General features: G+C 38.2%; 1 protein-coding gene across 1 annotated transcript in view; it reads left to right on the top strand.

Annotated features, from left to right (window-relative positions):
- Positions 1 to 23,672, top strand: part of LOC128647450 (probable ATP-dependent RNA helicase DDX60) — a 728,313-nt gene that overhangs the window by 354,000 nt on the left and 350,641 nt on the right. The window contains exon 24 of the mRNA XM_053700236.1: positions 12,126 to 12,253. Within this exon, the coding sequence (XP_053556211.1) occupies positions 12,126 to 12,253 (128 nt within the window). The remainder of the gene's footprint in view (positions 1 to 12,125; positions 12,254 to 23,672) is intronic.

Here is a 23,672-nt window from a genome sequence, read left to right as displayed (position 1 = left end):
ATCTAAAGGGGTATATTAATTGATTTATTTCCTCTGGAGTAAATATTTTAATGAAAGCCGACCATTTTTTGAAAAATGAAGTTACCTCCTTTTCTGAGGTTAGAGATACGTCCATTTGCTCAATAATACATTGCTTTTTCATATAATTTTTGATTTCCTGAATACTAGGTATTGAGGGATCTCTCCACTTTCCAAAAATTAAATTCCTCGTTGCCAGAATTGCCCCATTTCTAATTTTTTTTTTATCCGAATTTGTTGAGGGTTCTACCAAGAATACCACCCCTGCCAATGAGAGAGAGAGAGTCGGAAGCTTCAATGTATTAATTAGCCAAAATTCTACCTTTTTCCATAATTGCCTGATCCTCGGACAAGACCATATCATATGGACTATGTCCGCAGCCGGAAAGGAACACTTGGGACAGACATTAAAATTATAATTGTGCCATTTAAACCCTTTAAGCGGGGTATAATATGTTCTGTAAAGTAGCTTAATGTGTGATTCCCTCCAATTTGTAGATAGGGTAGATTGGGCTACAATGACTATAGATTTTTCCACCTGTTCTGCCTCGATGCCTATATCAGGTTCTAATAGGTTCCACTTTTGAGTTATCTGTTGGAGATTAAGTGCTCCATCTTGGCTAATCAGCAGGTCATACCAATACGATATAGATGATAATTCATTTTTGGCCAAGATGGGCCAATTATCTAACTTCCCCCAAGACCAAGACCAACCGAATTTCCGTATTAACGAAGCTAGGTAGTGTCTGGCTTGGAGATAAGCAAAAAAATCTTTGTTGCTTATATCAAATTCCTGTTTCAACATTTCGAAGGATTTGACCGAAGCAGAGCCTTGATCTATGAGTTGGGACATAAAAAGGAGACCCTTTCTCTGCCAAGTTTGAAATACTTGTGTTTGAATACCTTCCTGAAATTCTGGATTTCCACAAAGCCCCTGAAACCTTGGAATTGTTAGATCAATGTTCAGTTTACGGCCTAACTTTTTCCATGCTTGTATGACCACAAATATTGATTGAATAGCCCTTACGTTTTTGGGGATTAAATGTGTCGGACAATGGATTAAGGCTGAAGGGTTATAAGGGAATATAATGTTTCTCTCCAGGCTATTATTAGTAAAATAATCCTTGTTTAGGATCCAGTCTATTGCAATGCGTGAAAGGAAAACCAGGTTATATTTATTAAGATCTGGTAGAGCCATTCCACCATACCTTTTCGGAAGGTGGAGTTTGTTAAGAGAAATTCGAGGTCTCTTACATTTCCAGATAAAATATCGCAAGGCCCTATTTAGGCTCTTCCAATCTCTGACTTTTAGAATCACTGGAATATTTTGGAGAGGATAAAGAATTTTAGGTAGTAAGACCATCTTAAAAAGAGCAATACGCCCCGACAAGGATAGGGGAAGATTTTGCCAGTTTATCATATATTCTTTAATTTTAGCTAAAATAGGGGAAATATTCAAGTTATACCATTCTTGTGGGTTTAAAGAAATATGGATCCCTAAATATTTAAGATGAGTCGACACTTCCTTGAAAGGTATCTTGTCAAATGAAGACTCATTCTTCCTTACCCACATTAGCTCAGATTTATAAACATTCAATTTGTAGCCTGAGAAAGAGCCAAATGCATTAGTTATTGAAATCAATCTTGGGATATTGACTAGTGTGTTAGACATGTAAATTAGCACGTCATCGGCGTACAAGGCAACTTTTGGCTCCACTAAACCAATCTTTATTCCTTGAATCCTCTGTCTAATTCTAAGGGCCAATGGCTCAATCGCTAAGTCAAATAAAAGTGGTGACAGGGGACATCCCTGCCTTGTGCCCCTTTGTAAATTAATTGAGTTGGATTCTAATTTATTAACAATCAATCTAGTTGTGGACTTGGTACAGAGGTTATTAATAAAAAGAGGAAAATTATCTTTAAAGCCAAAACGCAGCAGAGAATTAATAATGTGTTGATGAAAAACCGAGTCGAACGCTTTTTCTGCGTCTAATGCAATTATTGCTATGTCAGATTGGTTTTGAGTGGTATCTGGGCTATTATAGAAGTAATCTAGGACCAGGCATAATTCTCTTATCTTGGCTGCCAGATTGCGCCTGGATATAAAACCTGCCTGATCCTTATTAATAAGATCCCCTATCACTTTTTGGAGTCTTCTAGCTAAAATTGATGTTAATAACTTGTAATCTGAATTAAGTAATGCTATAGGTCGGTATGACTCTTTATTCAGGGGGTCTTTCCCTGGTTTCACAATTAATGTTGTTATAGATGCTGTAAAAGACATAGGAATAGGTTGATTATCGATAAAGAAATAATTAAATAATTTTCTTAGATAAGGTGTTATAATTGGAGAAAGAAGCTTATAAAACTCGTTAGGGAGAGAGTCTGGGCCAGGTGATTTGTCCAAGTGAGTTTCTTTAATTGCCAAGGTAATTTCTTGGTCAGTGATAGGGGCATTAATTTTAGTCACGGCTTCCTCCTTTAAGACTGGATGATCAAGTCCTTCCCAGAAGAGTTCTGAGACTACTTCATCTGATTGCCTGTGTGAATAGAGATCTCTATAATAGGTAAAGAAGGCATCCATCATTTCTCTCGGATTTTGAAGTAAGGTTCCTTGTTCTTTGAGTGAGTCAATAGTAGAGCTTCCCTGTGCTTTCTTAACTAAATTTGCCAATAATTTCCCTGCCTTATTCCCGTGCCTGTAAAATTTCGCTCTCATTTTGTAATCCTCTTGGATTGCAACATGTAATAGGAGATTGTCTCTCTCTCTCTTGGCAGAGGCGTACCTCCTCCAGTTTATTGATGTTGGTTGGGATAAGTAATTACTATAGCTGTTAGTAAGTGCACTCAGAGCTTCATTCTCCCGAAGAGCCGCCTTCCGCTTATAATCCACCATATAAGCGATGATTTCTCCCCTCATTACGGCCTTACCAGCTTCCCAAAGTATATTTGGGTCATTGGCAGTATCTGCATTTAGATTAAAAAATTCATTCATTCTAGCAGCCAGCCATGTCTTGAATTTTATATTTTTTGTTAAAAATTTAGGGAAAAAAAATCGTCGTGTAGTAGACCTTTTTTCATTTAATGGTATTTTTAGTATAATCGGAGCATGATCCGACACAGTGATTTGCATTATTTTTGATGTAGCCCCAATTCTCAACAGGTTCTCACTTATTAAGAATAGGTCAATTCTGGAGAAGGATCTTACACTCTTAGCCTTACATGTAAACTCCCTTTGATCTGGATTACGAATTCTCCAGATGTCTCTCAGGGCTAGGTTTTTAAATAGAGTTTTAAACATTTTACCTTCAAGTTTGTCCCTTTTGGCCATAGTTTTAATGGGTTTTTGCCTATGCCTATCTATCTGGGCCTTAGGGGTCATGTTAAAATCCCCTGCTATGATTATATAACCCTCACCTATTTGTAATATTTTAGTTTGGAGTAATTCCCAAAAGCTTTTTTCAAAGTTATTCGGGGCGTATAGGTTGCAAAGCGTAAGAATGGAGCCGGCCATTCTAATTTTTAGAATCAGAATTCGGCTTTCGGGATCTCTATATTCTGATAAAATTTCATAGGGATTTTTTTTACCGAGCAGAATAGCTACGCCCCTCTTTCTGCCTATGCTAGGCATATAAAACACTTCACCTACCCATGAAGACTTTAGCTTTACAGATTCTTCTGCATTTAAGTGTGTCTCTTGTATGAATGCAATATCTGAATTAAATTTCTTTAGTTGAGAGATTATCAGCTTTCGTTTCATTGGAGTTGAGACCCCTCCAACATTCCAAGAAGATAAAGTCAATCTCTTTACATTAGACATGGTTTGACCTCTTTTTCTTACTGTACCCCTCTAAGGAAAGCAGAGAAGAGAAGAAGGAAAAAAAAAAAAAAAAAAAAAAATTTGGAAAAATTATTGTTCCCCCGCACCCCTTGTCTCCATTGTGTTGCTTAATCAATGTTAACACCTGAAGAACATTATTACAAACAATACATAGTGGTAAGTGAAGAAAGCAATTACATATTAATAATATCATCATAACAACTTAAATTGAGTCTGTGAAATAATTAGACCGGTAGCTTAAATTACTTAACCATTTTTTCTGCAAAAAACTTTTCTGCCTCTGGGGCAGTATCAAAAAAATACGTCTGGCCCTGGAATTCTACTTTCAACCTAGCCGGGTAAATAACCAGTGCAGTGAGACCCTCCTTGATCATCCGGCCACAGATTGGGGAGAGCTCCCTTCTTTTCAGGGAAGTTTCATAAGCGAAATCTTGAAACACTAAAATTTTGTTCCCATCTAGGAAAATAGGAGCATTCTTGCGTGAGAATTGCATGACCTTGATCTTATCCTGAAAGTTCAAGTATTTCACAATTATAGGTCTAGATCTTAGTTTGTCACCGTTTGACGAGGGAGGTCTCCCCAATCTGTGGGCATGCTCAACCATTAGGGGCAAAATTTCTTGGGGAATCTTTAGGAGTTGAGGCAAAATTTCAGCTGCAAACTGCACTAGATCTGTGCTCTGGAAGGTTTCTGGGACCCCTATTATTCTAATATTATTTCTTCGGGACCTATTTTCTAGGTCCTCGATCTTATTCTGTAGCGCTTTGAGAGTTAAAGAGTGTGCCTGCAATTTGGTGTCATGCATGCTCGAGTGATCTTCAAGGTCAGACACCCTTTGCTCTACTTCTTGAATCCTAGTTGAAAATTGCTTAACTTCCAAAGATAATGTGTGTAGATCTTGTTTTATTTCTATTCTGAGCGATTCAAATTTGGGGTTCAGAGCTTCTAGGATGTCTTTTACAATTATTTGTGAATTAATAGCCTCTTTTGACTTTGTGACTAGGTCTGATTCTGAATGTAGTTCAGCTGTAGTCTCAATTATATTTTTGTTCTTCTTGTCTCTGGGTCTGGAAGCCATGGTTGGTGAACAGTGTTTATTTTGTGTAGGTGAATTTAGGAATTTATCCATACGTGGCAATTTAAAAAAAGAAAAAATACTTTGTGGAGCAATCAGTGATTAGAGCGAGAAGGGAGAGGTTAGAAGGAAAGATAAAGAAGAGAGAAAGAGAAAAAAAGAAAAAAAAAAAAAAGGGGGGGGGGGGAGGGGGGGAAAGGGGGGGGGGAAGTTACCCAAAAAAAAAAAAAAAAAAAAGGGGGGGGGGGAGAGGGGGAGGGGAGGAAAAAGAGAGTTGTTAGCGAGGGATGAAAGTAATTGTGTTTGTGAGGAAGTGGGGTGAAGGTGCGTGTGAGAAAGAGTGAGGGGAAAAAAGGGGGAGAAGGAGGGGAGAACCCCTCAAGTGAAGAGTGATAAAAAGGAAAGAAAAAAAAAAAAATTTCTTTTCTCTTTTTTTTTTTTAAAGCCAAGGGTTCACAGGCTCAAAGGACAAGAAGTTACTAACTCTGGGTTTAAAAGGAGAAACAATTGGACAACCTTCGTTGACAGTTAGATAAATTTGAGGAACTTTAGAGTGAGCCAAGATTCGGTTTCAGATATGTGATCCCTCAATTTATCAGATTAACAAGATTCTAGTGCACAAGCTTAAGTCTAATAATTAGAGCCTTTGCTTGTTAGAGCACTTTTATTCAAGATCAGATATAAGTAGTAGTCTTAACCCCTCTCTCTCTCTCCCCTCTTCCCTCTCCCCCCCCCCCTCCCTTCCCCTCTCCCTTTCCTTTTGTTTGCAAATAAACTCTAAATTGTTAGTATTCTTGTTTATATAGCTTGCCATAGGTAACAGGACTTGTGACTCTTAAGATGTTATTTCTTTCCAATCTTTACAGTGGAAAAGTTCTCCAACTAATGTGTTACGTAAAGAGTCTAATAAAAGTACTAACTAGCTTTAATCAGGACTTAGGTCGTGGCAGTTGTGCCTCAGTTCTCCTTCACTTAGTCCCCAGCTTAAGTTTATCCTAATCTCTTGTCTCCTTTTCTTACCCACCTATCTATTCTACCTCTATGTTTTTTGGGCCTTAGCTAATTAGGTGGAAAAAGAGAAAGAGAGTATATAAAATATGAAACCATTTCCTTTTCTCTCCTCACCCCTCTCAAATTCAGAAACAATTCTTTGAGCAAGACTGTAATATCAGGTGTGTAGGAGTTGATGTTAGTTTAAGTGTTAATAATCAATTTAGTAACAAGAGATGAATCTTTAGTTATATTGAAAAAATATTTTGTAACAGTTAGCAAGCTTTAGTTCAAGAGGGTTAGTAGCGGTTAGTGTTGGTTATATACAACCCTTTTAGGGATAGATTAACTATAACAACAATATTCGTAATAGACCAAGCAGATTTTAGGCAAGCATTATTAATGTAAGATGGTCCTCCTCATATCATTCATTGCAGAGTAAAGAAAAGATAGTCAGCCTTGGTATCAGAATAGAGTGCTTAATCTTAAGCAGTTAGTATGGCAAAAGTCAGTAGCAGGCACATTGAACACAGCCAGAGTAAGTTTAGTCTATAAACTTGCAGTTCCCTTAACCTGTAATGATTGAAGTGCCAATTGCTCGCTGAAGCTTAGGGCAACGCCAGAGTAGCATTTTATGCCCCCTTAAGCCGAGAGCTGGAAGGTGTTTCTTTACAAGGAGAAAGTTGCGTCAAATAAGTGAGCTGAGCAAAGCAAGCAAGTTATAACTGAGCACAGTTAGTATAGAGCAGTCTTTAGCGTGCTTATCTATAGCAAGGTTAAAGAAAAGTTAGTAAGCAGTAGTATTGACAATAGGGTGCTTTGTCCAAAAAGAGTCATGCAGCAATGGTTACAAGCAAATCTTTCTTTGTATAAAATAGGTTTGTGTTATATACTTGCGATTTTCCTTAGCTTGTGGTGGTTGAGTTATCCAGTTGCTCACCGCAGCCTGTATTAGTGTTGAAGCGGTATCTTATACCCTCCCGCTCTGAGAGGTATTTCCTTGGATGAAGTGAGTTGTACCTGGTGAGGCTGTTCAGCGGAGGGATAGAGATGATGGCGACCTGTTCAGGTAATTAATACAGAGTTAGACAGGTAATCCTTCCTCTGTGTCGCAGCCCTTGCTTCGTTTCACCCAGCCGCCGTCTCTCCGTGGGCCCCAGTCGCACACTGCTTAGTTCCCGCCTCTTCCGTTTGTTTGCTCACAATCATACGTCGGGTATAGACACCAAAGAAGGTTCAGCTGGAGACCGGGAGTTCCACTTCCCGAGACGCCCAGGAGGCGAGTAGATCAGTCCGGTCGAGGTAAGAAAGAGGGTGAACTCTTGTTTAAGTTGCACTAGACTTGAGTCGCTGCCTTCTACTCCCCAGCCACAACCCCACTAGGGGGGGGGGACTTGGGGGGTATTGATGTTCCGCCGGCAAAATTTGTGTTATGTTCAGGCTATCTACCCCCCTCACGCAGCACCGGTGGGAGGGGGGGACTGCCTGTCAAGATTTTATCCTGTGTGTGTGACCTCTTCACGGGATGGTCTTCGCGGGGTCTAACACACCGTGTGGTAGCTTGTAGCGCAAGTTGTAACAGCGCTTAGGGAGTTCCTCCAGGGGATATCCAGACTGGATGCAGTATCTCCCCGCGACTGCTGGGGCACCTGGCGCGTAATCTACCGCCAAGGACTGGTTGCATGGGAGAAATGAGCAGGTCTAGTGCAGCACAGCCTCATGCACAGGCTCCTCCTCCGGAACTCCCTCCTGCACTTCAGTTTGTGCACCCAATTTCATATTCTTTATATCTCTGTGGACTAATTCCAAAAATGTTTCCATAGGCGCTGACTTGCACTGGGGTTAAAGGAGGATTTCTTATGAACCTCTACATGTTTGTATCTGTTTATTTCTATAGAACTGTTACTTATTATAGGGTTGTTAGCAAAATACTTTGTTATACATAGATTCCTTACGAACTTTTGAACCCCTATAAAAGTATAAAATGTATTTAATCTATAACTTGGAGCAAAATTTAACCCTTTGTTTAAAACAGAAGTTTGTTCTGTTCTGTCCATGTTTTTTCGTCTTTTGTTGAACAGATCTGAATCCGTTCTTGTGTATTTTCTTTTCCCGGTCTCTAAAAAAACCTCCTCATCTTCTGAATTATATCTGGCTAATTCACCAAATCTATTATGAGTAGTGGTTTCTTTTTGGTATTGTACTCTCTGGTTTTTGAACGGATTTCTAGGTTGTTGCCAATTATTTTCTTCTCCTTTTTGTTGTTCAGACCTATAATAATTCACTCTATAATGTGTAGTTCTATTACCTAACATCTCACTTTGTTTATAGGGATGTCTATAACCTGAGTAGGAAGCCTCTTCATTTCTATTGTTATAGTAATTTTCCCTCTCTCTTTGTGCCATTGTAGTATGGTGGTATCTATTTGATGCATTCCCATTATAGTTATTCTTGTTAAAATGTTTAATGTCTTTTATTTCTTTTTTTAAAATATCCAAATTTTTTGCCACTTTTTGTGAAAGTTCCTCATAATGTTTATTTTCCATATGGGGAATTATTTTTTGTTCTAGCATGTTAATTTCCTCATTTGCTTCATCTAATAATTTTTTCTTTTCGCTGATAATAAGATACATTAATTTTTTTGTGCATTCTTCCAGAATATGATTCCATTTGGTCATAAACATAAGGTTGTCCTGACCAAATGTAGGGTTTTTTAAAATACGTAATCCCCTAGGTGTAATTTGTTCTTTTAAATATTTTTCTAGGGTTACTATTTCCAAATGGAATTTAGTTTCCTTAATCATGTATCTTTCAACCTCTCGTAATACATTTTCTAATGTGTTGTCTAAGTGTTCAGAATCATTAAAGAAATCATCTGCACCTGATGCTATGGTGCGTCTATTGTGAAACAAAGGTATAGCGTGTTTAAAATAACACTAAAAACTGGTGTGAAAATTCTAAACCGTTATATTGTAATTTATATATGTCGTGAATATAACTCGAGTGTTAAATGTTAAACAGTGAACGGGGTGATTACCTTACAAATGTGAATATGAATTTACAATGTGTGTGCATACATAAAATCTCCGCTGGTGTCGGTGCTAATACCAATACAGAAAGCGCTATAAATTTGCACCAAATCGTATCAATAAATAAATATATATATTGCACAGGGTCAAATCTATCACTATAGAACTGATCTCATGCAATGCTAGAGCTGGTATACATATAACAGTGCTACTAAACAGATACTTAAAGGGACATGCCAGCCACATTTTTTCTTTTATGATTTAGAAAGAGAATGCAATTTTAAACATCTTTCTAATTTACTTATATTATCTAATTTGTTTTATTCTCTTGATATTCTTTGATGAAAAGCATATTTAGATATGCTCACTAGCTGCTGATTGGTTGCTGCACATAGAAGCATCGTGTGATTGGCTCACCATGTGCATTGCTTTTTCTTCTACTAAGGATATTTAAAAAATGAAGCAAAATAAATAATGGAAGTAAATTGTAATGTTGTTTAAATTTCTATTCTCTATCTGAATCATGAAAGAAAGATTTTGGGTTTAGTGGCCCTTTAATAGTCAGTCTGCGCATACAGACCTGATATCCAAAATATATAACAGAACGACACATTGAAATCCAAAAACTACTTCAAAAGCATAGATGTCAATAACTATATCAGTCTGGATAGCTGTCATAAGAAATATTGGTTAAAAAAAATTCCAAAAGGTCAATTTGTCCGTTTAAGACGTAACTGCAAGGAGAAAGAGGTATATAGGGCTCAATCACTAGTGCTAAAAGAACGCTTTTTGGAGAAAAATTACTCTAATACATTTTTAGATGAAAAAATTGAAGAGGTAACTAATATGGACAGGGCGGATTTACTAAAATATAAAATCAAAAATAAAAACAATATAGGAATAACAGATAATAACTTAGCTAATAGATTAATTTTTCAACATAGCACTCAAAGCAATGAGGTAAGAAGTATCATACAGAGGCATTGGGGTATTCTATCAAGGGATTCAAGCATAACTGAATTTTTAGGGGATGGACCCAATATAATGTTTAAAAAAGTTCCTAATCTAAAATTGCAGCTTTCCCAAGGGACTAAAGATACAGATAACAACAAAGTCACTAAAAATTGGCTGTCACCGTCCCAAATGGGGTTTAGAAAATGTCAGTTTTGCAATGCATGCAAACTTATGAAAAAAACTCCTAAATTATATAACAAATTTTATTCTACAGATCGCAAAAAAGAGTATGACATTAACCAATTTATAACTTGTAACAGTAAAAATGTAATCTATATGTTACGCTGTTCGTGCAATCTTATTTATATAGGGCGTACCTCCAGACTTCTCAAAACTAGATTAAATGAACATATTTACAATATCGAGAAAGGATATTGTAATCATACTGTATCTGCTTATTTTGACAAAAAACATAATAGAAATATAAAAGATCTGGAATTTTTAGGTATTAGGAAAGTGGAACAGAATTGGAGAGGGGGGGACACTCAGAACAGATTGGGTCAGTTGGAGATGAAGTGGATCCATATTATGGATAGCTTCATACCTAATGGACTAAATAAAGACTTCAAAATTCATCATTTTCTGTGAAAGATATCTTCATAACATCATTATCCATGTGTTACACTATATTGATGTCTAACAACTATAGGACACTACATTTATATATGTCTCAAGAATGTGATAGAGACAAACACAATATGTTTATATCTGATTAGATGGTTAAAAACACAGATAAAACATGGCACATTTTGAAGATAATGCTGTACAATAAAAGATCAAAATTTGGATACAGTCAAATATTGAAGAGACCACAAACTAGATTGCACGCACTAGCACTACTATAAAATTGGTAAAATATAAAATAAAATAGTTACACTTATACGTGTAAATCATATAGAAATGAGAAAGTGTAACAGTTATTCATCTAAATGCACATCAAATACCCATGATAAAGATGGAAACAATCCAGTCATTTTCACTATTAAATTACAGGAACTATAAGATAAAGGGTTATAATAATAATTTTTAAAGATATTTTATATTATAGATATCATTATTTTAGTATGTTACTTTACAGAATTCAATTAGTGGTTTTCCTTAACTTGTATGCATATATCAACAATGACAGAATGGTAAATACTATAAAAGGGATATAAGCCATACCGGACAATGAGATGCTTTTTCTAATAACATGCCAATTTCCAAAATGGAGGACACAGCCCCATACAAACTATGAGTCATCAATTAGAGGTTTAAAAGACCCTTGGACATGCACACTTCATTCCTTGATAAAGCTGAATCAGCGAAATGTACGTCGGAACGGAACTGTTATTACAGACTTCTCATTGCGTCTCTACACTTGCCGATACACCTGGGAAAAGAGCGTTTTTGTTTTGTGATTGTGAGGTGGTGGTTTCAGCGGTCTATACTCTGCTGCTCCAGCCACACTCATCCAAGACTTGCTCCTTTGAGTAATTGTTATATCAGCATTGCTCATTTACCCGTACCTTTAGGTGTTACAGTGGCACTTGTGACGCTTTTTATGTATTTTAAATAAATATTTGTTTTAAAGATTTGCCTGAGAGTACTGTTTTCCCACCAGTATAAAGTGGGAGTGCGCATTTTCTTGAGCTTAGTTGTAAGCTCCAACAAATGTGAGTAGTTACTCGTTACAACATCGAATTACTCCTCTACAAGTGGTTACAGAGTTACACTATGTTATTTCTTTTGTTTCCTTTTATCTGAGAACTCATTGAGGAACGCTAAGAAGGGGGGAATTGAACCCATAGAACACGGATATATCCTTACATATGAATTTTTGGTTTTGTGTTTGTTTTGTGTTTTTTATGTTTATCACATTTATTCCTATCACCTTTTTTTGTGATACTAGGTATAATTATTGCACATTTACAAATGTCAAGCCAATCCCTGCCTCTTTTATGTATACACTGTAAACATTTTCGGGTGCCTCAGAATGTTTGAATATAAAAAGATTGCACAATATAATATTGGAATTTTTTTTAAATTGAATTCTCTTTCTAAATCTTGAAAGTTTAATTTTGATTTTAATGTGTTTTTAAGTGTGTCTCACTTTTTTTCTTAAAATATATAATATACCTTAACATACCATTTGTCCTTAAATTTGTTTTTCTCTAGGTATCCAAAGTGCTTATAAGTGTTCGACCCGCTGAACCTCATGATGATCAAGACTCTTGTCTATCCCAATTCCCATTGTTTGTGGAAAAACTGAGAGAAGAAGATAAACTGCCGGCTCTTTTTTTTGCGTAAGCGGAGTTACACATTTATTTGTAGTATAATTTTCTTTTCTTTAAAGAATGCTGCATTATCTTGTGATACACCAAACATACACACGCATGAGCGCGCACACACTAATAAATGTATTATTTTGTGCTACTGCACAAAAATTTTCCTTGCTAAAATTTGCATGCATTTTAATAGTTTTATATTTTTTATTTGCCTAACTGAACATGAAAATCAAAAGTAAATGTTAATGATTCAGATAGAACACAAACTTAAATAACATTCCAATTTAATTATGTTTTCAAATTTGGTATTTGTTGTTGAAGAGCATACTTAGGGAGGCTTAGGAGTGTGTTTGTGTCTTCAGCACTGTATCGGTGCAGTGTTTGCATTTGAGAACATTGGTTTCTTCTATGCTCAGCAATGTATAACATTTTAAAAACATTGCTGCTATATAGGGCTCAATTTAAGAAGCTGTTATAGCAGCTTTAGAGTAGCTTCAGTTGCAGGCTCACACAAGAGAGCCTGCAGCTTAGAGTTAAGAAGCAGCAGTGATCAGATCTCTGCTTCTATTCTTAACCCATTATGCCAACTGTTAAGTTGCGTGTCTCAATCCCCAGGACATTTCCGAAAAGGAAAATTGACAGCCCCTGTCTGAGCGTGATTGGCTGTGTGCGAGCAGGAGGTTTATGTAGTGTGCAGTGATAAATATGTATTGATGCCCGCTAGACGTGATGCAGTTGGACAGGGTGTTCAGCCAATGATGAATCTGTCCCATAGTGTTCAAGACACATGCACACTCATGAGCCAACCTAGGGTATGCCCTTCAACAAAAAATAACAAGATAACAAAGTGAATTTGTCTATGGAAGTAAATTAAAAAGTTGCTTAATATTGCATGTTCTAACTTAATGTTCAAAGCTTGATTTTGACTCTCATGTCCGTTTAATATATATATATATATATAAAATGACAATAAGAAAAAAGAGCGCACAAAAGGTGCAGTATAATTTATTACAAATGGTTAAAAAGCTGTAGCCCCAATCCCCTTTGCAGAGCTACTCACAAGAAGCAACCTCAAACATGTGAGGTATGTAATAGCCCTCAATATCCTAATCAGCGTCCTCCCTGGAGTGTATGGAAACGTCCGCGGAAAAAACGTTCACTTTAAACAATCCTTGAGGCGCTGTTGGCACTGTTGGATCCGTCTCATCTGATGGATATCTTTCAAAAGCAGGCTTTCGTTAGGAAATACTCAAGAGTATAACACCAGTCTGAGTTGGCTTAATAGCACGCCCCCTTCATGTCACTGACGCTATTACGCCAACTCAGACTGGTGTTATACTCTCGAGTATTTTGGGGGACTTTGTAATTTATTGTAGGTGAAAGAGCTGTTTAACTTAGGACAATGCCCTACAAAAGGCCATTTTAAGGGCTATTGGTAGTCTATTGTTAGGTTAGGGGGTGTTTTTATTTTGGGGGGCTTTTTTACATTTATAGGGCAATTAGATTAGGTGACATTTGTAATATTTTGGATAATTTTGTTTATTATTTTTTGTAATCTTAGAGTTTTTATATTTTTCGTAATTTTAGTGTTTATATTTTTTTTTATTTTATTCGTAGTGTTAGGATTATTTAATATTGTAATGGTAGGTTTTTTTATTTTTCATTTATTTGATTTATTTAAAATAGTAATGTTAGATTAATTTATAGTTTAAACTTATTTTTTTTATTTCACAGGTAACGTTTTATTTATTTTAAGATAGTTATATTGTAATTTTTATTTAAAGTTAGGGGGTGTTAGGTTTAGGAGTTAATAGTTTAATTTAGTGTGTTGCGATGTGGGGCCCCGGCAGTTTAGGGGTTAATAGATTTATTTAGTTTTGGCGATGTGGGTGGTTGGCGGTTTAGGGGTTAATAGGTTTAATATAGTATTTGCGATGCAGGAGGGTGGCAGTTTAGGGGTTAATAGGTAGTTTATGGGTGTGAGTGTACTTTGGAACATTTTAGTTATGAGTTTTGTGAAACTATTTTGTTTAGCAAAATCCATAACTACTGGTAAGATTGCGAAATGACTCACGGTGGTATAGGCTATAACGCAAGCATTTTAGCCAGACTGCACAACCTGTAATACGGCGCTATGGAAAACCCTGCACTCAAAGATAATTTTTCAAATGTGGAATGGAGAGTTGCGTTAAGGCTAAAATGCTTGCATTATAGCCGTACCGCAGCAACTTGTAATATGTGTTACCTGCCATTCCACGCACAATGGCCAATTTTTCAGCGGTATAGCCATACAGCACCATAATGCCTACCTATGTGTGGTGAGGGGAAAATGGAGTAAAATTTCTCCATGCTCGCAGCGTAAGTCTTTGCACTGAATACAGTATATGATACCGACTGCCAATGCCAGTTCTATGTTAGTTTATGGGAGTAAAAACTGCGGGCAACGGGTCAAATATACGCGCCGCATATGTGATCTCTAGATTCGCAAAAAATTTGGCGACATCGGCTTTTGTGGGTGACGCCACATATGTAAACTCACCATAAATATCATTAATATAGTCCCAAAAATGTTAATTGATGAAGAAAACCCCTTAGATTATTGTATTTTTTTAATTATTAAAATATATTAGTTGCTACAATATTATATTTTAAAGCAATATATCCTTAAAGTGTAATTAAATGTAAGTTGTTATCCTCCATAAAAAGTTCAACTAAGTAAAACAAAATAGCATTGCAAGTGTGAAAATTAACTGAATTTACAACATTATACATAATGATTGGTCAGCACAAACTCAATTACACTTGTCCCTGATTGGCCACAGCAAAGGAGACTAGGAAAATGGATCCCACCAGGCTTTTCAAGATGTGTGTTCATGAACTTCTATAGATTTGCAAAACCTTCATTTGTGCTAGCAAAATTACAATGTTAAATGATTTTAAAACATAAACACCTAGATTACAAGTTGTGCGTTAAGGTAAAAAAGTAGCATTAACAGTTCCTAACGCTGTTTTTTTTACGCCTGCTGGTAGTCTTGCAGGTTTAGGGGCACCGCACACTTCCTTGGCCTTACTGCAAAACGACTTACGTAAACGTCGTAAAGTCTTTTTTCTATGGGACTTCCATAGCGCCGGTATTACGAGTCTGTCCTGGGAGGCCAAAAAGTGAGCGGTACACCCTCTACCTCCAAGATCCCTAACACATTTAAAAGTCAGTAGTTATGAGTTTTACACTACAACGCCGTAACATAAAACTCATAACTAAAGTCCTAAAAAGTACACTAACACACATAAACTAGCTATTAACCCCTAAACCGCGGCCCTCCCACATCGCAAACACTAAAATAAAAATTTTAACCCCTAATCTGCCGCTCCGGACATCGCCGCAACTATAATAAACATATTAACCCCTAAACTGCCGCACTCCCGCCTCAAAACACTAGTTAAATAATATAAAATAAATAAATCCCAGCCAATGAGTCTTATTATGGTGGATGGGGGTATGTGTGGATCTGAGTGAGCTTACATTTAGACTTTCCTGATTCATTATTGTTTAGTGTGAAGAAATATACACTATTAAAATCCTTTGTTGAAAGATTTCTAAGACTCATTGGCTGGGATTTATTTATATTATATTATTATTGAGTCAAGGACCAGACTCTGTCCCGTGCCGGAGCATATTGCGTTTTAGGCTTAGTAGGTGGTGCGGTCACTGTTTGGGTATTGACTAGTTAAATAATATTAACCCCTAATCTGCCGTCCCTAACATCGCCGCCACCTACCTACACTTATTAACCCCTAATAGTTACATTGTAGCTATCTTAGGGTTTATTTTTATTTTACAGGCAAGTTTGTATTTATTTTAACTAGGTAGAATAGTTACTAAATCGTTATTAACTATTTAATAACTACCTAGCTAAAATAAATACAAAAGTACCTGTAAAATAAAACCTAACCTAAGTTACAATAACACCTAACACTACACTATAATTAAATAAATTAACAATTAAATAAATTAAATTAGCTAAAGTACAAAAAAAACAAACACTAAATTACAGAAAATAAAAAACAAATTACAAGATATTTAAACTAATAACACCTAATCTAATAGCCCTATCAAAATAAAAAAAAGCTCCCCCAAAATAAAAAAAAATCCTAGCCTAAACTAAACTACCAATAACCCTTAAAAGGGCCTTTTGCGGGGCATTGCCCCAAAGTAATCAGCTCTTTTACCTGTAAAAAAAAATACAAACAACCCCCCAACAGTAAAACCCACCACCCACACAACCAACCCCCCAAATAAAATACTAACTAAAGAAACCTAAGCTCCCCATTTGGATGATCATTGCCTTTAAAAGGGCAGTTAGCTCTTTTGTGGCCCAAACCCTAACCTAAAAAATAAATCCACCCAATACACCCTTAAAAAACCTAACACTAACCCCCTGAAGATCGACTCACTGTTCTGAAGACCGGACATCCATCCTCAAGGAAGCGACAGAAGTCTTCATCCAACCTGCCGAAGTCCTCAACGAAGCCAGGAGAAGCCTTCATCCAAGCCGGGCGAAGTGGTCCTCCAGACGGGCAGAAGTCTTCATCCAGACGGCATCTTCTATCTTCATCCATCCGACGCGGAGCGATGAAGATAGAAGATGCTGTCTGGATGAAGACTTCTGCCTGTCTGGAGGACCACTTCGCCCGGCTTGGATGAAGACTTCTCCTGGCTTCGTTGAGGACTTCGGCCCAGTTAGATGAAGACTTCTGCCGCTTCCTTGAGGATTAATGTCCGGTCTTCAGAACTGTAAGTCAATCTTCAGGGGGTTAGTGTTTTTTTAAGGGTGTATTGGGTGTGTTTTATTTTTTAGGTTAGGGTTTGGGACGCAAAAGAGCTAACTGCCCTTTTAAGGGCAATGCCCATCCAAATGCCCTTTTCAGGGCAATGGGGAGTTTAGGTTTTTTTAATTAGTATTTTATTTGGGCAGTTGGTTGTGTGGGTGGTGGGTTTTACTGTTGGGGGTTGTTTGAATTTTTTTACATGTAAAAGAGCTGATTACTTTGGGTCAATGCCCCTCAAAAGGCCCTTTTAAAGGCTATTGATAGTTTAGTTTAGGCTAGGGTTTTTTTTATTTGGGGGGCTTTTTTTATTTTCATAGGGCTATTAGATTAAGTGTAATTAGTTTAAATATCTTGTAATTTGTTTATTATTTTCTGTAATTTGGTGTGTTTTTTTTTGTACTTTAGCTAATTTAATTTAATTTATTTAATTGTTGTTAATTTAGTTAATTTATTTAATTATGTAGTGTTATTTGTTTTTGTAACTTAGGTTACGTTTTATTTTACAGGTACTTTTGTATTTATTTCAGCTAGGTAGTTATTAAATAGTTAATAACTATTTAATAACTATTCTATCTAGTTAAAATAAATACAAACTTGCCTGTAAAATAAAAACAAACCCTAAGCTAGCTACAATGTAACTATTAGTTATATTGTAGCTAGCTTAGGGTTTATTTTATAGGTATTTAGTTTTAAATAGGAATTATTTAGGTAATGAGAGTAATTTTTATTTAGATTTATTGTAATTATATTTAATTTAAGGGGTGTTAGGGTTAGGGTAAGACTTAAGTTTAGGGGTTAATACATTTAGTATTGTGGCGGCGACGTTGGGGGCGGCAGATTAGGAGTTAATAAATGTAGGTAGGTGGGGGCGATGTTAGGGACGGCAGATTAGGGGTTAATAAATGTAGGTAGGTTGCGGCGACATTGGGGGCGGCAGATTAGGGGTTAATAAATATAATGTAGGTGTCAGCGATGTTGGGGGCAGCAGATTAGGGGTTCATAAGTATAATGTAGGTGTCGGCGGTGTCCGGAGCAGCAGATTAGGGGTTAATAAATATAATGCAGGTGTCGGCGATGTCGGGGGCTGGCAGATTAGGGGTTAATAAGTGTAAGATTAGGGTGTTTAGACTCGGGGTTCATGTTAGGGTGTTAAGTGTAAACATAACTTTTATTTCCCCATCAATGGGGCTGCGTTACTGAGTTTTACGCTACTTTTTTGCAGGTGTTAGACTTTTTCTCAGCCGGCTCTCCCCGTTGATTCATATGGGGAAATCGTGCACGAGCATGTACGACCAGCTCACCGCTGACTTAAGCAGCGCTGGTATTGGAGTGCGGTAAGGAGCAACATTTTGCTCAACGCTCACTTCTTGCCTTTTAACGCCGAGTTTGTAAAAACCTGTAATACCAGCGCTGCATGTAAGTGAGAGGTGAGAGAAAACTGCTCGTTAGCAACGCACAGCTCATAATGCAAAACTCGTAATCTAGGTGTTAATTTCTACATTAATATTTTGCAGTGTTATACTTAATTGATGCTATTTGCTATGTATATATAAAATTGACTTCTCTGTTCCTTTGCTCCTGTGACTTTCAAAGAAGAACTTGCCCAAAGTAGAATTGTTAGCATTTTTGCTATAACTCCATTTAAAGGGACAGTATACATTAATTTTCATATAACTGCATGTTATAGACAATACTATAAAGAAGAATATGCACAAATACTGATCTAAAAATCCAGTATAAACCTATTAAAAATGTACTTAGAAGCTCCAAGTTTAGCACTGCTGATGAGGTTAGCTGGAACGCCCAGTGAAAGGGGCTGGGAGCAGACAGCCCCCCGCCCCCCCTTCAATGCATATGAAAAGACAGATTAGACAAACAGGAGCCAGCAGTAGTCTGTAAATGCATGTATACATCTGACACTTTGGGGTTAGGAGTCAGCACAATGTTAATAAAAAATAAGCAAAACTATACATTGTTACAAAAACACTCCCAGAAGGGCTATATATAATCTACAAAACATTTATTCAAAGAGAAATGTAGAGTACAATGTCCCTTTACTCACTCACACCCCACTGGTCACCATTATCTTAGGTGCTGGCAGACAGTCTGCCAGTATGCAGTTTAGTTTTTTTTTAAGTATTATGATTTTTATTATTATGTTTTGTATATTTATTTTTTTCTGCAGGGTAGAGATTCCCCCAAATAGCTCTCTAACCCTCCCGCTACTTTTTGGCCATCTTTAGTACTGACAGCTGTCTGCCAGTACCTATGAAATACATTTTTCTTTATTTTGACACGGTGAGTCTACGGGATCATCAATTACTGTTGGGAATATCACTGCTGGCCAGCAGGAGGAGGCAAAGAGCACCACCGCAAAACTGTTACGTATCCCTTCCAATAAACCCCAGTCATTCTATTTGCCTCTAGTGCAAGGAGGAGGTGAAGTCATTAGGTGTCTGATTAGATTCTTCTATCAAGATTTTTTTGTTTTATTGGAAGCCTGAGCAGGCTTACTCTGATCTTCCTGACACTTGTGTTTAGCTGTACTCCATGTTAGTCTCTTCAGGAGGGCTGTGGTAGCTTTTAAGCAGTTAAGAACTTGTGGGGTGGGCCCCACTGTATTTTTTAACAGTTTGCTGCCCTCATTCAGAATGACAGAGTAGGCTTACTCTGTTCACTTCTTCTGTCCACAGGTCCAGGCCGGACATTCAGGAGTGCAGGTAAGTGCCATGTTATTAATCTTGAAGTAAATTGTCACTACTTAAAGGACCAGTCAACACATTAGATTTGCATAATCAACAAATGCAAGATAACAAGACAATGCAATAGCACTTAGTCTGAACTTCAAATGGGTAGTAGATTTTTTTATAGCAAATTTCAAAGTTATGTATATTTCCACTCCCCTTGTACCATGTGATAGCAATCAGCCAATCACAAATGCATATACGTATAGTCTGTGAATTCTTCCACATGCTCAGTAGGATCTGGTGACTCAAAAATTGTAAACATAAAAGACTGTGCACATTTTTTTTAATGGAAGTAAATTGAAAAGTTGTTTAAAATTACATGCTGTATCTGAATCATGAAAATTTAATTTAACCTGAGTGTCCCTTTAATAGAGACTGCACCATTGTGGGACACTTATTCCTGCGGCCAGGAATTTTACAGGCAGGTTGCGAGGCACTGTGTGGCAGTATGAGGTGAGCTGCCCTGAGGGTCAATTCTCTGGGTTAATATTTTATTGTGGTCAGTGACACATCTGCTGGTTCAAGCAGTTGCTATTTACATTTTAAAAATTTATTTTTTAGTCGTTGCTGGTTTTCGGGAGCATGAGGGTAGTATGTGACGTCATTGGAGGCGTGTCTAGTTAGCACGCGGCTCCTTGGCCCCGTTTTTCAGTGAAGTCTCTTTGCATATTGACTTCTTTTGCTGGCTAGGATCCTTCTGCTGTCTGGAAGCTGTGAAAGTATTGTTCCATATCAGGAGGGGCAGTTAATTGTGAGCGCGTTATTTTTCTTAAAGACACAGTACTCTTCTTAGTGAAGAAAAGTAAGATATTTAAAAGTAAATAATTTTATTTAATCTGTGTGTGCAATATTTCAGTGTAAATGGATTTAGAGTCTAGGCCTTCTGCTGTGTGCAGACTCTGTTCTGATACCCAAATAGAACCCTCTTACCTTTCTGTAGTTCCTGTATTGAGAGAACTATTTTGTACAAAGACAAACTTTATCATACTGAGCCACAATCCCCTCAGGAGTATGCTGTTCAGACATTGTCACAGCCTCCGTCCTGCTCTTCCCAACCCGTAGTTACGTCACATGCAGTGCCCTACAGTTCCTCTCAGGCTCTGGATGGAGTGTTTTCAAAGGCTGAAATTGCAGCCCAGGTATCTTCAGCGGTATCTGAGACGCTGGCATCCATCCCCATGCTGCAGGGGAAATGTAAGAGGAAATCTATAGAATCAGATAAGGTTCCTATTCCTGTTCAAGCTGACCGGATTCCTCCTCCACTTAGGTCTGAGGTGGAAGATACCTCGGTGGCTTCTGAGGGTGAAATCTCAGATTCAGATAGTTTAATTCCTTTGTCTGATGCTGAAGTGGTTTCCTTGAGCACCTCCGTGTTTTGTTAAAGGAGGTTTTAGCTACGCTGGACGACTCTGATACTCCTATCGAGGTCAACCCTAAAAAATCCAGTAAGTTAAATAGATATTTTGATGTTCCTTCACCTGGGGAGGTGTTTCCAGTGCTGGACTGTGCTACGGAAATTATTACCAAGAATGGGAGAGGCCAGGAATCCCTTTTTCTTCCTCCCCGGTTTTCATGAAGATGTTCCCGGTGGCTGACTCCATCAGGAAATCTTGGCAGACAGTTCCCAAAGTGGAAGGAGCAATTTCCACTTTGGCTAAGAGAACTTCTATTCCTATTGAGGACAGTTGTTCTTTTAAAGATCCCATGGATAAGAAGCTGGAGGCTCTTTTAAAGAAGATGTATATGCATCAGGGCTTGCAATGGCAACTGGCGGTTTGCATTGCGACAGTAACCAGTGCGGCTGCTTACTGGTTTAACGCCTTGTCAGAGTCTCTTCCAGCTGAGACCTCTTTAGAGGAGATTCAGCATAGGATTAAAGCTCTAAAGTTAGCCAATTCCTTTATCACTGATGCTTCCTTACAGGTCATTAATTTGGGAGTGAAAGTATCGGGCTTTGCAATCTTAGCACATAGAGTGCTATGACTTAAATCTTGGTCTGCTGATGTTTCTTCGAAGTCTAAGCTTTTTGGCGATCCCTTACAAGGGAAAGGCCTTGTTCGGACCGGCATTGGCAGAAATTATTTCTGATATCACGGGTGGTAAAGGTTCTTTTCTGCCTCAAGATAAGAAGAATAAATCAAAAGGACGCAAAACTAATTTTCGTTCCTTTCGCAATTCTGGAGGTAAGTCTTCCCCTGCTTCTGCCAAACAGGAGCAATACAAGTCCGCATGGAAGCCTTAGGAGTCCTGGGGCAAGGGGAAGCAATCCAAGAAACCCGCAGCTGAATCCAAGTCAGCATGAAGGGGTTGCCCCCGATCTGGGACCAGATCAAGTAGGGGACAGACTATCTCAGTTCGCGCAGGTTTGGGTGCGAGATATCCCAGACCCATGGGCGGTGGTCATTGTTTCTCAGGGGTACAAGTTAGAGTTCAAAACCTTTCCTCTCAGAGGCAGGTTCCACCTTTCAAGATGATCTGTAGACCAGATAAAAAGAGAGGCGTTCTTGAACTTGAACTTGTCAGGGTTTTTTCCCTGTTGTATGCCATGTGCTGCTGGCAGCCATTTTACTCACCTCTCTTCCTGACTATGGTGCATTGTGGGGGATGCTGCTCATTTCCTACACTTCCTTTTATGGCCAAACTGGTGTGCATCATCCATGTGAGACAGGATGCAGTCTCAGAATTGTGATGTCATCACTTATTATTTAAAGGGCCTCTGTTCAGTATGCTTTGCCTTTGCGTTGTCTCAGACCTGTTTGTGAGAGTTCCTGTGTATTACCTGGCTGCCTGACATCCTTCCTGGTTCCTGATCCCTGGCTTGTTCCTGACTTTGCTGTTTTCCTTGTTCCTGATTCCGGCTCGTCTGACTATTCGCTTTGGCTCCTGACTTGGCTCGTCTGACTACCAGCTCTGGTTTTGACTCCTGGCTTGTTATTTGACTTGTGGACTTTTTATTATTTTTTGCTATTAATAAAGGTGCGATTATTTTTGCACTTCTCGTCTCAGTCTGATTCCTGGCACCCTGACATTACGCAAAGGCCATGAATCCTGATGGTGCTAATAATCCACCTTTACCTGCCATCATTTCCAGGATGGATGAACAGGATCACCGCTTGGATCCATTTGCACTAGCCCTGCAAACCCTGCTTACTCGCACTGCACATTTGGACCAAAGTGTCCCGCAAGTTATGGCTGCTCCTGTTTCCTGCTGCACCTATGCCTACCAGGAGCATGTCCGGTTCTGCACCTCTACCTCAGCGATATGGAGGCGATCCTATTCAGTGCAGAGGGTTTTTGAACCAGGTGGGCATTTACTTTGAGATGTTACCTGAGGCGTTTCCCTCTGACAGAGCTAAGGTGGGATTTCTCATCTCGTTACTCTCTGACACAGCTCTTGCCTGGGCTAATCCCTTGTGGGAGACTAATAAACCTGTGATTTAAAATACCCTGAATTTGTGGCCTCCTTTCGAAGGGTATTTGATGTTTCAGCTCGCTCCTCTGCTGCTAAACGACTCATGTCCATTCAGCAAGGTACAAGATCTGTTGCTCAGTATGCTATTGAGTTCCATATGCTTGCCGCAGAGGTAGGTTGGAACAATGAAGCCCTTGTTGCCACCTTCTTTCATGGGCTCTCTGATGCGATTAAAGATGAAGTTGCTGCCAGAGATTTACCAGAGGATCTCGAGGCATTGGTGTCTTTTTTGATCCTAATTGACATCAGACTCAGAGAGAGGCCCTCTTTTAAGGAGCGCTTGCGGAAGTCTCCTGTTCCGTTGTCTCCTACGTGTTCGTTCCCACCCATGCCTCCCTCTTGTCTCCAGGGGAGTGCAATTATGAAATTGGCGACAGGGAATTACTGG

The sequence above is a fragment of the Bombina bombina genome, chromosome 2 (genome assembly GCF_027579735.1).
Source record: "Bombina bombina isolate aBomBom1 chromosome 2, aBomBom1.pri, whole genome shotgun sequence".
Classification (NCBI taxonomy): domain Eukaryota; kingdom Metazoa; phylum Chordata; class Amphibia; order Anura; family Bombinatoridae; genus Bombina; species Bombina bombina.
The sequence above is the reverse complement of the archived record's forward strand: the minus strand, read 5'-3'. Positions and strand labels throughout refer to the sequence as shown.